Source organism: Lagopus leucura, unplaced genomic scaffold (genome assembly GCF_019238085.1).
Source record: "Lagopus leucura isolate 7727_CA_CO unplaced genomic scaffold, USGS_WTPT01 Super-Scaffold_100002, whole genome shotgun sequence".
NCBI lineage: Eukaryota > Metazoa > Chordata > Aves > Galliformes > Phasianidae > Lagopus > Lagopus leucura.
Genome location: NW_024962263.1, coordinates 57,455,471 through 57,470,422, shown reverse-complemented (window position 1 = coordinate 57,470,422; position 14,952 = coordinate 57,455,471). Strand labels below are relative to the sequence as shown.

At 36.0% G+C, this 14,952-nt stretch overlaps 1 protein-coding gene across 4 annotated transcripts in view; it reads left to right on the top strand.

The window, feature by feature from the left end:
• PDE7A (phosphodiesterase 7A) overlaps positions 1-14,952 on the top strand; it is a 73,752-nt gene that overhangs the window by 42,536 nt on the left and 16,264 nt on the right. For 3 of the 4 annotated variants that reach the window (XM_042869640.1, XM_042869638.1, XM_042869643.1), the window contains exon 3: positions 2,773-2,856. The exons of the other annotated variant lie outside the window; for it this stretch is intronic. In XM_042869640.1, the coding sequence (XP_042725574.1) occupies positions 2,773-2,856 (84 nt within the window). The remainder of the gene's footprint in view (positions 1-2,772; positions 2,857-14,952) is intronic. 4 annotated transcript variants of the gene reach the window in all.

Here is a 14,952-nt window from a genome sequence, read left to right as displayed (position 1 = left end):
TCTACCACTTCTGGCCCTCTAAGGAAATGTACCTGTCAGCATTGTGATCTGATGGTATCAAAGCATTTCATAACCATTTCGATATTTTTTTAAAAGGCCTAATAAATAGCAACTTCATAAATTATCTTGGTTTATGTACTGAATTTAATTATCTTTTATCTGTTGTAATAATAACCAGCCTTTATGTTGGACTTGCTGTTTGAAAGAATTACGTAAGTGTCCTTGTATCTGGTAAAAGTCATCTTCAATCTGAAATGTTTTACACCTTTTTTTTTAAAGTTACCTGTGATGACAATCATGTTTTTCTGAAATTTATTTCCAAGTCATAGGGTTACAAAATCTTTACAGAATTTCTCTACCAAATCAGTGTGAATGTGTTATGCTCTGAGCAAGCACAAAGTGGGCACATTTGGCATCCATCGATCTCAGCAGGTCAGGTCAGTTGAACCGTGAATACATAATGATGGTCAGGTACTTCTGGATGTTTGGGACTAATTACATATATGCAGTTGAGATTAGTATCGTTGTGCTCTTCTGCTTTTGTTTTGACCCAGTAGGAATTTCTGTTTGGTGTACTGTGATAAATTCCAGTCCTGGAGAACTGATAATTATTCCAGAATGCCAGAATAAAAACAAGTGTGTTCTGAATATAACTCCTGGTAAAAGCAATAGTCTTACTCTGCTTTTATTTTTTTCTTTCCTACTCAAAGTCCACAACCTTGTGAGCTTTTCAGAAGAAATGGGGCTACTATTATCCTAGCTGAATTGTTAGGTGAGGCACTAGCTAATAAAACAAGTAGAAAAAAGCACAGAGAATTTTTCTGGGTATTATTTGTCAGCTGAACTTACTTGTTTTGTAGTTTGCCGAGCTCTGTGTTAGTCTCCATGTGTTTTTCTGTGAACCTTTCCTGTTCTCAACTCTTCTAACAAGTAAATTATTCACAAAACCCTTTGTATGCTGCCCAAAACTATATGCTAGTTAATGTGCAGGCTGGTAAAATTTCAAAGGTTAAGAATGCTTTGAAAAATAAGTGCCATTCACAAAAGCTGTATCATATTTTGTTAAAAATCAGCTCAACTGCTCAGTGCGGCTGGTGTGCTGAAAGGTCACGCAGCCATAGCTGTGACTGATTTGTCAGATAAATAGATGTGATGGGTAAGGAAAATTGCGTTTTCCTTTGTATAAACCGATATTTTCTTACACAACTGTTAACGCACTCACCTCTCCTTTTCCTAAGCTTCCTGTCTTTTCCTTTTTATTCGCTCATTTCTCAAACAACATTCACCAGCTGTCTTTGAAGAGTTCTACAATTTGCTGCCTCTGTATTGTCTGGAAAAAGACGAGCCTCTTCATCTCTGACCAGATGAATGCTTGAAATCTTTATAGTTCATTATATTGTCAGTGGTCTAAATGATGGTTTTTACAGTTAGTAATAGACCTTGCAGCTTATTTTACCTTGTAGCTCTGTTAAGTTTTTAAGTTTCAAGGAGGAAAAAAAAAAAAGCAACAAAGCAGACTTGTGTTTGGTATGTTTTTACTGAAACAAAGACTCTAGACTCCTTACCAGGGAGCCTGCTGCTTATCTTTTGTGCTGCTTCCAGCATGCCTCAGAAGATAACATTCATGTGAAATGTGTCACTATAGATACGTCTGTGTTTATAGATACTTATCTCTGGAAATATATTTGTTAATTGTGAAAAGCATGTCACTAACGTTTTGGTCAGTATCTTCGTGTATCTTCTGATTTAGACTCTTATAAGTTAGCAAGTTGCAAGGAAAAGAAAAAAGCACAATAGTAGCGGTTGCTGAAAATTAAGTAGCTGTTTTTTATTCTTTTTAAAACCAATCCATTTCTTGCATTAAATACTTCTGATTGATAAGAAAATCACTGTGTTTGAGGAGAGGAACATGATACCCTTGGAGGGTTTTCATAATATAAACCAGAATACTGAAAAACAATCTGAAATTTCACTTTATTTTTTGTTAGGATCTTAGAGAGAAATACTGTTGTTTGATCCTCAGGTTGCCCAAATTTGTCATTGCTGAAGGTTTTAAAGTGAAAGTTTTTCATTAAGCGAATTACTTCCGCTAATGTATGTAACTACGTTATGAAAGAATACTGATCAGCTTTCAGTTGGTTAAAATGCCTAAATAGAAATCAGCGAGCATGCTAAAAGATTCAGGTTAAGTCTAAACTGCAGTGCAAAATAGTTTTATAAAATTTTAATACTGAGTTTTGGTATTTTAATAGGCTCATGTGTAATATTCAAACAGCTGAGCACAAGTAAGTAAATGCTAGTGGGAAAGCATTCTATTACGTAATATAAAACCATATTATTATTAGCTTCTTTGCTAAAAGCTACCATTTCTAGAAGCTGAATCTTGTACTATACAAAATGTTTTTGTTTCGTGTGTGTTCCTGAGGAACAAATAAACTTTAATGTTGTTTCCTGTCATATCAAGGTGCATTTTTACCATACTGATGTAGCAAGCTGTTCCTAATTTCATCTGAATGCTTATCACATGCTTCTGGCAACGTATGCATAGGCAGGAGAGATTTTGACAAGGAAGCATGCAGTTGCATGTTTAAAAAGTCTTCAAACTTTGTTTTGAATTTCACCTTAAAACGAAAAGCATTGAAATAGGCCTATTGTTTGAATAACCCTATTCCATTAAGTACATGAATCTTTACCCCTCCAGGCTATGTTCATTTGCATTTTTATCTCTGCCACTCTTCCACACTTTTATTTCACTCTTGACCCTGTTTCTAGGAGATGTGCGAGTAAGAAGTCGGGCAGGATTTGAAACAGAGAGAAGAGGTTCTCATCCATACATTGATTTCCGTATTTTTCACTGTAAGTATTTAAAAGCAGATGAATGACAAATAAACAAAGGCTTCCATTAATTTTAACTTCTGAGCCTATACAAATAAAGATAGCACCTTATATAGCAAGACCATTCCTTACACTGCTTACACTAGGAAAATCTTTCATTCTACTTCCAAAATAGAATAAGAAAATCTTTACTGCTAAATTACCGTTTCTAAAAACATAGTTTAAACTCGTATTTATTGAGTTTAGATCTGAATCCCTATGGAAAAGAAGACTTGCATACCATTACTGATCTGTATGCAAACTACGGAAGACCCAGTTGTTTGAGAAGAATGCTTTCCTGCTCTTATCAGACATAAGAAGGACCTGGTGTAGGATGGTGATTGAGAAGAATTCCAGTAGATTTCAATATTCTTGACCTAATCATAATCAATCAGTGTTTCATTTTCTCAAACATATAGATAGATCTTAGTTTCTCATAGGAAGACAACTCCAAAGATTAAAATGTTGTAAGAAAACATCTAAATTTTCTTGATCATGGGTTATAGGGAACTTTTTCCCCTCAGGGAACTGTTACAAGAAGAATATAATTTCACTTTTATTCCTCTATATTGCAATAACCTGATATATCAATACTTGTAATATAAAAGCTGCAGTAATCACCATACTTGAATATGCAGCACAGTGGAAAAAGATTCAAATGTTAAAGTACACAATATTAATGTATTGTAGTAAAGAATCTACACTGACACTGTGTAATCACAATTCTGAATCATCTGAATGCAGTGGTGGAATTTAGGAAAATTATTTCACAATAACAAGTGTGGTTGTAATTATCTTATTAATGAGTGGCAGAAACTGTGCTAATTTCCTGATCTTACTTTAAGTTGCTCATTTTTAAGTAGGTGACTACTTAAATCTAAAACTTTTAAAGTGTCATTCAAAAGTTAGTTTCATAAAATAGGTGAGAAAACAAAGTTTGAAGAGTATTTGAAGAGGATAAGGATTCAATCAAAGATCTTGATAATTCTACTGAGAAAATAACAAAAAACCTCCATAAAAATAGCATACTGTTTATGAATTCTATATAAAAACACAGTTATGTGACATTTCGTGCTGATAAGGGAAGCTAGTAACAGAAATACTAGGAGAAAAGCATGTTAGAAGGCAGTCACGTGTGATATTTTCGCCATTGTCAAATGTGTTTTCTATGGTGCTCATCACTGTGCTTCCATCCTGACAGTTGTGCATCAGGCAGATAAGGACAAGGATTTTTCACACGCTTTCTTCTTGCTCCTACTTGTTCAGGCACAGGAACTGACTTTTAGCAACATCAACTGTGGTGTCTGATGACAGCAAGGAATGTTGCTAGGAGGCCTAAAAATTCTTTGCCTATAACTTTCCTCTTGTGTCAGCTTCTGTGGCAGCCTTCAAAGTTGCCATATTATAGCCAGATTTTTACTTAAGAATGTGCTTTTAACTTAAGAATTGTGGTCTGTTACAGAGTTGATCTGACTCCTGCTACATAGAGTTTTCTTTCCAAGAGAATAAGGAGTTAATCTTATGGTGCCACTAAATTATCTACTTACAGACTTATTTTTTAAAAAGAAACAAACCTTAAGGTGTTTTCTTTTTCTCTGAACTGCTAATCCTTATCAGTGTTTCCCTAATAGTTTTAAGCAAAAGACTTGATTGACTTGATTCTTAGCACCCTGCTTATTTTCTCTTGTAACTCCAGAAGGATTTTTTCCCCCACACATGTGGAAGAAAAGCAGTCACCATAGTAGAGGAGCCAGTTTTGCTACCACGCTCTGCTTGGAGCAAAAACTGGGCTGAAATGGTTCTCTTTTGCAACAAAAGCAGACTAAGGCATCTGAGTGTTGTTTTTTATGTTTTATCTTTATCTGCACAAGAGCTGTATACTGACCATCAGTATTGCATGCATATGTTTTCTTCACGGTGTTTGTAAAATTTCACTGTAACTTTCATTACTCTGTGATTCTAGAAGTTTTGCAATGGTCGTTGCTTGCCTTTTTTACAGATTATGCATTCTGCCTATCATGCACAGTTGTTGAAGCATTGTTGACATTTTACATTTTGCTTACCTCATTTTTGTCCTCGAGCATTGTTTTTGTTTTTCTCAGTTCTGTCTTGCGAAGGAATTTCAGAGTATTTCAGAAAGTTGAGCTAATGAACCAGTGACCAGTTTTCTTCCAATGTTTAATTAATAGACACTTAGTCCAAAATTTTACTGAGAGGCTGGAAGAGCAGTGAGTTTTAAATGTGTGACTTTATTTTCAGGAAGCTACTGTTGGTTTTTATTCTTTTGTCTTCAGAAAATAATCCACTCTGTTTTGTGATGTTTTTATTTGCAACTAGAACTTATACTGTTAAATAAAATAGTAAAGTTTGTTAGCTCTTAAGGTCGCTCCTGTTTCTTAAGGTTGTAAGCTTAGTGTCTGTGTCTTTATCCCCTCATTTTGTAACTGTCACATAAATATTCAAGTTCATAAGTTGGCTAGAAGTATACTTATTTATAACTTTGTTTTTTAAAATGATTGCTGGAAAAAAAAAAACAAAAACTTTTTTGGGATGGTAGCATGAAAGAGATGCATGAAGAATATTAATACGAGATCTGACTGACTGTCAAACTGTCTTTTGGGTGGCAGCTTTTCTTCTACACCATTCTCTGTTCCAGAAATCGCGTTTCGATAGCTCATTGCAGGAACTTATCAGACAGCGTAGCTTAATAAGCAGTTGTTTTTGGTTTTGTTTTTGTTTTTGTTTGTTTTTTTTTTTTAAACAAGACTACATTCTGCTTATAGGGAAAGGCAGGATTGTGTTCCTCATGTTGGTTGGTAATTGGTTAGCACTGTGACATCAATTAGTAGTTTCTGTTACTGTGATCTGTTGATTTATGTTTCTTTGGGACCATGGACATATCCTCAAGTTAGCAGCTAAAAGCCATGGATGCTGAGAGAAGGGAGCAGCCACGTAACTTTATTCCTCAAAAGTAAATCATGTTTTAAATAGAATGGTCCAGTTTTGTTCAGTGGATTCAGTGTTTGTTTTTTTTTTTTACTGTTGCACAATGAACTGCATACACTTCAATGGTCTTTTACCTTATTGAATATAGAGCACCAAATCTACATTGCACTTTTCAGGTAACAAGTTTGGCAGAGTACTATCCAACAATCCTCATGTACTGTTGGGTTTTTGGAGAAGTTATTGAAAAAGTGGTTGCAGACCGTTACAAATATGCTATAGTTAATGTAGTTACTTTAAAAATTGTTTTAAAATTATTAAAGGTATCATAAATAGTAATTCAACCTATAATGTCCACAGATTGTTGACTAAAACCTGCTGGAATACAAAATCTTTGCTGGAGTAATTGGTGGGTGATAGTATACAAACATTGAATTTTTTAAAAGTAGCAAACAAAAAATAAAGATGAAGGTTTTGTTTTCCTGTTACTGAGAGATTGTTAGTAATGTTTATCTTCTTATGTATTCATGTTTGTGTGTATATATAGACACTTAAGCTTTGTTGCTTGTGTTGTTGAAGCTTCTCTGGCATGCACAAACAAAAGAATCTGTGTGCTTCCATCACTCACTGTTTTGTCTAAAAAAAAAAAAACCTGTGCTCAGCAAAGTGTGCACTGTGTTACAATGGGGGAGCAAAGCCAAAATGATTAAATAAAATAACAGCCAAAATCTTGGGTAGTGTCATACGCAGACACAATTTGAATTAATAGTTCCAAACTTCCTTTTTAGGAAAGGGTTGTTGAATATAGTCTGGAAGAACTGGATAAAAAATGCTTTGGTCTTGTGTAGAGGAAGCATTTTTTCTTCTTACCTTTAATTTTGCATCTGCACTGGCACAGATGAGATCTTGTCAAAAGGCTTTTGAAATTCTCTCTTGCCACTCTAGTCTGAGCCTGCGTGTGTATGGTGATGGTGATGTTGCCAATGTGTGGCTCTACTCGTATATTCCATTGCTAAGGTAATGTCACATCTATGAGTTACAGTATCTAGGAATTAGGAAACGGTTCCTGAATAAATCACTATGTTTCTCTAAACATCTATCAGTGACTCGGTCTTAATCAAATTGTGCTCGCTTATACAGGGCTCTGCATTTGGGAAATAAAATGTGATTGGATCTCAGTGGCTCCATGATGTGTAGACACATGTTTTCTCTCTAGTTGGATATGTAGCCTTTTTATGTAGTGGAAAGAAAAGAAGGGAAGAGCTCAGGTGTCTTTCATCGGTGATGGATGAATCTGACTCTCTTTTTGAGAGTAGAGTAACATGAGATCAAGAAATTATGGAGATTTTTTTTGGTATACCATTTTCAGATTGTTAATGTGGGCTCTGCAGTTCAGTGAACGTTTTATTTGTTACTCTGACATCTGATGCAAGTATCAGCATCTGCTGCTTGCAGTGGTGTTTTGAACTTGCTCAAAAAGCACTAAAAAAGATATATCTTGGATGATGAACTTAGACTTGCTTTAAAAGAAAGATCAAAAGTAATGTAAGAAAGAAGAGTTCAAGTCCAAATTAATTGCCTTTAAGAGTTCTGGCTATCTTTCTATAACAACACTTGATCATGCTTATACCATCTAGAGGTTGAGTTAAAAATGAGCAAAATCCAGATTGAGTTGAATGCCTTCTTTTATTTCATGAAAAAATAGAGGAAAAAATTACCTAGCTGCATCTTTTGAAAAAGAAAGGTGTTACTCTTAAAATTCTGCTGTGAAGAATGACTAATTTCACAACAAATCAAGTCATTCAAGATCATGTGTGGTCAGAGATTGAAAGATGAGGTTTTTTACCTGTGAAGGTGGCAACAGTAAAGACTAAAAAGCATGCATCCACTCACGAGGTTTCTCTAGAAGTTGTATTTCTGTGCAAAACACATTCTGAAATTGGCATCTAATTATTCAGTCTGAATTGTTAAAATAATTTTTCTCTTCCAGTTGAGAGTTTTACTTTCATGTAGTACAGCGAATGCAGCCACAGAAGGAAAGTTGCAAAAGCCCAGCCAAATGAAAATCTTCTAAATACAGCGTTGGTCAAAAGAAAACAATGAAGTCAAAGTACACATGAGTTTGATTAGGGAACATTTCAGGGTAAAAGCTTCTGGTTGAGACTACAGGACAGATTTTTGTTGTTGTTTTTGTTTTACTATCCTAAGTGATTATTTTATATACAAATATCCTTACAAGTTTCTGTGGAATAGCATGTGTGCTCTGGAGTCTTGCACTGATAAAACACAGTGTTTTATTGCTGAGGTAAGCTTGTCTTCAGAGGAAGATACAATCACATTCTTTTTCATTTCTTTTGAACTTTTTTTGTATGTTTCTTCTCCAAGTAATTTATTTTGAAAGTATTACTTTCTGCCAAACTTGCCATCATAAAAAAAAATACGGGCATTCTTTTGTTTGCATCTCTGCTCCCAGTTTGACTTTTCTAAGTACGCACACAGACTTTTAAGGAAAGAATAATCTCTTTTTTTTTTTTTTTTTTTTTTTTTGTTAATAATAGTGTGCTACTTTTTAACATTTTTTTTCTTTGATTTATTGTGGTAAGAAAGGCCAAAAAGGATTACTTGATCGTTCTTTCATTCCAGTGTCATAGAACTGAAGAATTCTAGAACACAGAGTGATTTTTTTCTTGGAAGACATCAAGAAAAAGATCTGGTCCTGGTCTGGAGTACATTATCCTTGTTAAGGGAGAAGACTTAAATCACAAATATATTGTGTTCTTGTTTTTTCTCTCTGAGAGCCACAGTGTCTTGATTAACACTGGGGAGGCTTCATCTTAACTCATCTTTTCAATGAATATTAGTGTATTCTGATGATAATTCCTAAGTATTTTGCTTCAGTGAAGCTTAGTTTACACTATAATGTGTGAGCTACAGATTTACCTTGCAAGGGGCTGGAGTCAGGTCAAAGTACATAGCTACATGATTGCTAGGATTATGAGTGAATAAATTAGAAGGGGAAGAATATATCTTATATATACTGTTTCCTAGTTCTCAAATAATTGTCAAATATTTGTGCAGTTCAGTACAAGAGTTCCGTTATTGAGTTTACTTAATGTTGTCTCATTCTTGGAATGTCTGCGAGGAGGTTAAGAGGAGCCAAATATCAAAAGAATTTTATGGCTACAGTCCTTTTGGATGTCTCTTCATAGTATTTTCTTCGTATTTTTGGTGCTGCATTATTTAAAGGTGTGCAGTGCAATAGGAGAACTGGCATTTAATTCTCTCTTTTCTGCACTACTTAGATGAAGTAATATAATCTCTGTACTTTGAGACATTTATCTCAAATTATCTCTGCTTTGGAGAGAAGTGATGTCTGACAGCTCTTAGGTCCAAACATCTGTCTCTTCTGACCTGAAGTATGCGGATTGTTTACAAATGTACTTAGTTAAGTTGGTGTTTTATTGTGGAAGATCCTTGATCTGAGGGGATGTCTGCTGGGTTTTCTACTAGGTAGGTAGTACTGCCAGAGTTTCACAAGAGTTTAAAAAAAAATAAATAATTCTGATTCCAGTCAATTGGAAGACACTTGCGAAGCCGTATTTCTTTCACTAAACTTTAATTCATAGCTTAATTTTCAGTGATCCTGATTATTTAAAAGAGAATGTGTGAATAGGGAACAAAAATTAGTATGTAGAAGATGTTAAGACAGTCTGATCTGACTTTAAAGTGGGGTACATTGCCTTAAGATTGGTACATTGCCAACAGGACTTCAGTATAGTCTTCTAAGGAGGACGGGAGCTGTAATAAGGTAATTTAGACACCAGTAATCTTTACGTGAATTTTCAAGTCTGCCCTGAATTCATGTCTTACAAACTGAATCATAGTTCTTGTTAATGATTTTGATACAGGATGTCTTAAGAGTACTTAAAGGCAGATCGTGACAGTGAGAAACTTAAAGAGCAGCTAGATAACAGGACTGAAAGAAAAAGCAGGGATCTAATGCAATGCATTTGCTAATGGTGTGATGAGGAATAGATGTGAAGTTAGAAAGCTTATGGGTCCCTCTAGTGGTGTTAAGGGTTAGATAATAGCTTTAAATTGTTCATAAATATAAAATGATTTGTATTCTGGAAGGCCATAGAAATACAGTTACAATTCTTTCAAATGTATGTTGTTACAGGTAGTAGAAATTTATCTCAGGCTTGGTAGTAGTATCTGCCGTGTAAATGTATAGCTGGCTTTATAATGGAAGAACTGTGAGAGGTTAATTCCATGAAAAAAGAGAAGAAATTCTATTTAGGTCTTTTTGTTTTTTTTTTTTTTTTTTTTTTTTTTTTAGAAGGAATTTCCTCTGATGGACCTGTGGATGTCAAACTTCAGTTTGATATTCAAACCTAAGGGAGATCTATCTTTCAATTTTTAAAAATTTCTTTTTGTTGATAATGGCAGTTTATAACTGATATCACTAGTTAAACTTTTTATTTTGGTAATAGGAAACTCAATTTTTATCATGGCTAATTTATATTTATATTTTGGGCTCTAGCACAGGAGACATGAAGGTAAAGTTCACATGTTTGATGGTTTTATTTTGACCAAAACCAGATCAGAGGCCATGAATCTTTATTTTTTGCATTTAAATCAAGCTGAGGTGTTTCTCTAGGATTTAGTTTCTATAAATAAAAATCATACTAAAGGACCATGAAGTTGTCATTTGTCCTCTTGCTGTTCTTCCTTACTATACAAGGGATACAAACATGCAGGAAATAAATACTGGTCTATAGGTAGTCCTGACTTTTTCATATTAATTTTGTAATCCACCCATTGTGAGGGGGAGGAAAAATACTGAGTATCCCCATGAAATGTGATAGTTATTTGCTTTAACTTCTCATGAAGTACAGCACACTTAAAAGATTGGAAGTGAGAAGATTAAAATAAGCGTCTTGGAATGCAGATGAAATCTGTTGCAAGGAGGCAACTTGCATTACTTTATTTTCTTAGTGTGTATGCATGTATAAGCTAAAATAACTGATGTTATTAAACAGGAGAGTTCATTTTTTTCCTGTATTTTGGAGCACTTTGTCGTTTTTTATTATATCAGTTCTGTAGGATTCCTAGAAACAAGAATATGGCTATTGTAATAATAATGAAAAAATAATTGGGGGAAAAAAAAATTGATTTTCTAACTTGAAGTGAGAAAATGAAGATTTAAGAAAGAATGTCGTAGAGTTACTGTTGGCTAGACAGACAGTCTTCTGTCTTGTAGCCAAGCCACTTCTGAATGCTGAAACTTCCTTCTTAACAGTTCCCACATCCTGACTTTGCTTTCATGTCATATATGCTTATTTATTTTCTCATTCTAATTTGTCCTCAAACTGTCCTTATCTCTTAAAAACAACTGGTCAGTATTAGACTTTAGGAAGACACACTGAAGGCTGCAAATGAAATGAAGTATTCTTGGGTTAAGAGGGGGAATGTTTTTGTAGTATGTTTTGTCTTGAGCAAATGTGATACGCTTTTGACTCAGCTTCTTTCCACTGTGAATACTTTGATCTCTGTTTTTTTTGTAGGTTCTCTAATTGCTAATGATAGAAGAGGGCAGGCTGACATTCTCTTACTAATTGCATACACAAATGGAAAATTAGTTTTCTTTTTTTTTTTTTTTCCTGTGCCAGGAGTTAAAAGTTTCAGTTGCACCATTGTATGATTCCTGCTTTACAGACTCCCGTGAACTTATTTTTGCCGATCTGCCTGAACTCAGAGAGATCAGTTTCTTTCTAATGAAAAGGAAATTGCAAGCATGGGTACTGTCAGTGTTCCTGTGGCTTAAAAAACATTTTCTTCCTTCTATGAAAGCTAGCAATTTTCTTTTATAGTCTGCTTTTTAAATTACCTGTCAAACCTCCACATGTGACTCATGTATCCCAGAATGTCCTGTAGCAAGTGTTTAATTGTCATAAAATAATTCACTTGGGTTGGTGTATAGTCCTCTTGAGTAAGATATTCTGGAAGGGCTCAGAATCTCTCATTTGGAAATTATTCCCATCATTTAGATCTGCAGTGATTAGACATTTGGTCGAGTTGCACATCTGAAGTTCAACTGAAGGTTGACATGTGGAATAAGTAGTAGTTCAGAGGGAAATACAAGTCCTCCATGTGGGGAAGGACAGCTCCAGGTGCCAGTTGCCCAGCAGGCAATTAGCCTGATCAAGAAGGCCTCGGGTGTCCTAATGAGCACCAAGTTGAGTACAAACCAGCAGTGCTTCCTTGCCACTAAGAAGGTTAATAATATCCTGGACTGCATTAGGTGCAGTATTGCTAGCAGCTCAAGGCATGTGACCCTTCCCCTGTATTAGCACCAGTAAAGTCACACCTGGAGCTGTATTTTCAGTTCTGGGCTCTCCAGTACAAGAGACAGCTGGACATAATGGAAAGAGTCCAGTGAGTAGCACCTGAGATGGTAAAGGGAATGGAGCACCTCTCCTGTGAAGGAAACACCTTTCCTGTGAGAGAGCTTGGAAGCTTTCACCCTGCAGGAGAGGATTGGAGGGGAACAGACATCACCAGTCTTTACAGTGGTGTCCAGTGATGGGAAAGTAGGCAATGGACACAAACTGGAAGTTTCCCGCAGAGATTCCTTCTTGCCGTCAGGGAAGTGCTTTGTTACTGAGGTGGGTGATGGAGCACTGGCACAGGTTACCAAGAGGCTGTGGAGTCTCCTCCTTGGAGATAATCTGAAGCTATGTGGCTGTGGTCCTCAGCAGGATGCTCTGGTGTCCTTGTTTGAGAGGGGTTGGGCCAGATGGACCCAGAAGCCCCTTCCAATCTTGGCTATTTCTGCTCAGAAAGCTCAAATGAAGTTGGATTTGTTGTAGCTTGCTTGAATTACATCAGCTGAAGCTGTGCTTTACAGAACCATAAGATGGTTGGAAGCTGAAATCTTCTCCCTCTTATTTAGGGAAAGGAAGAAAAAAGTAGGATTAATGTGTAAGGGTAGTTGTGTATGAGCTATGCAAATGTGATAATTCAGAGAGGTGATTATTTTTAAGTTTAATCTCAATAGCATATTCTAAAAAGTCGTGAATGTTCAGCTTCACAGGAAACTGCATTTCCTTTGAAAAATTTGCCTCTGGACCCATGTTACGAGGAAAAACATTAAAACAAATGTGTGCAAAACTCCTCAGATGACTTGAAAGTAGGTGGAATCTAGGCAGGCACAGTTGAATGATCATGCTTTGTTTTATTTCTGCTACCTACTGTGTGCTGTTCTACCAAAGACTAATAAGTGGCATCTATGATGGTTATTTGTAGCATGACATCAAAAGTAGCTTTTTGTTAACTCCAGAACTGTAAAGGACTACTTATGATCAAGAAAACTACTTCCTCTGAAGAGCACTGATTTCCATTATTGGCGATGCTTTGTTTTACTCAGATTTAGTTAAGTTCCTTGACTTTGTACATATGGATTTGTGGACATTTTAGATATGTTTATGACCTAAGGATAATTATTTCCTATTATTTTATTTCAAGCCTGATGACCTCAGGTCTGAAATTTGGGTTTTGAGTCAATCAAGATGGAAAGAGATGATCGTCAAAGCTTAATCTCTGTAAGCAGGAGCTTCTGTATTCTGCAGGACTGACAGTGTCTCAGACTGTACCCTGACATTAACAAGCTGTCTTATAAATACTGATAATACAGTATACATTTATCTGTTTGCTGTATGTAAGAATGTTGTTTTATAAGAAACTTTTCTTGTATGTAGTACACCTGCTTACATAATCAAGATATACATGTATCAGCCTCTTTGGAGGAAATGTCCTTGACCTTAATTGTGATGACTTGGAGGAAAATATTTCATGTGAAGCTGTCTGCTTTAGCTCCTTGAAAGTGATGGGAATTTTGGTATCCTGATGCTTTTCAGGGAGGTCTGGAAGACTGTACCAATTTTGTTCTTTCAATTGCTGTTAATGAGGATTGCTGATGCAAAATGCTACTGTACTTTAGGCACTGTTAGTGTGCTGTTAGTCTAATTGTTGCCATGTTTTGTTATTGTAGACTAGAAGTAAATATATTAATGAGTAAAGGTAGGGCAGAAAAGACATTATAGCTACTGCAGAGAACCATTATTATGAGTAAAGCTTTATTTTGCATAGAATCAAACTATTCTCACTAGACATCACTGAGACTTTTAATTTAGATTGTTAATAAGTCTGTGCCTTTGCCTGTAGCATATTTTAGTCTGGCTTTTAGAACAAATATTGCAGCTGTTTATTTCACTGATGTCTAGTGTGTCTCCTTTGTGGAATGGCAAGGCGCCTGTGCTATGCATGTTTGGCTCATCTTGGTTTTCAGAGTCTGTACTTTTGGAAAAGAGTCTTTGCTTTTACTTTGTCTTAATATGTTTTTTCTTTCTTTTTAATCTTTTTGGGCAAAGTGAAAGAGTGTCAACATTGTTGACTCTGATTGTGTGAAACTGTTGTAATGCTGAACTGTAATGCTGAAAAGAAAGTAAAGGAAAGTGAAGTTGGCCTTTAATGCTTCAGGCTGAAGATATCTGAGTGTTGGAAAGAAACTAGCTGTGTGTACTTTAGTCTTCAGGTTTCTGAAACAAACAGATGGACCCTTTGGATCAGGAAAGCCAAGGCGCAGGTGGAAGTGAACTTGGCGAGGAATGTGAAAAACAATAGGAAGACTTTCTACAGGTACATTGGCCATACTTTCTACAGCACAGGCCAAAGCGAGTGTACCTCTTTTGGTAAATGTAAAAGGAGAACTTGCTTCAATGGTTGAAGAGAAGGCTGAGGTACTAAATGAGTTCTTTGCCTCGGTCTTCACTGGTAGCCAGGATTCCAGTACTTCTCACATCCCTGAGCCCTGCATCCCTATACCTCTAGGTGGAAACTGGGTGGTGAATCCCCCTGTGCTGTGAGGACAGAGCAGGTCCAAGACCACCTCATGGGACTGAATGTGTACAAGTCTGTGGGGCTGGATAGCGTGCATCCCAGGGTTCTGAAGGAGCTGGCTGAGGTGGTTGCCGAGCTGCTCTTCATCATATTTGAAAAGTTGTGGCTGTCAGGTGAGTCCTGGATGACTGGAGGAAGGATCACGTCACTGCCATTTACAAGAAAGAGCAAAGA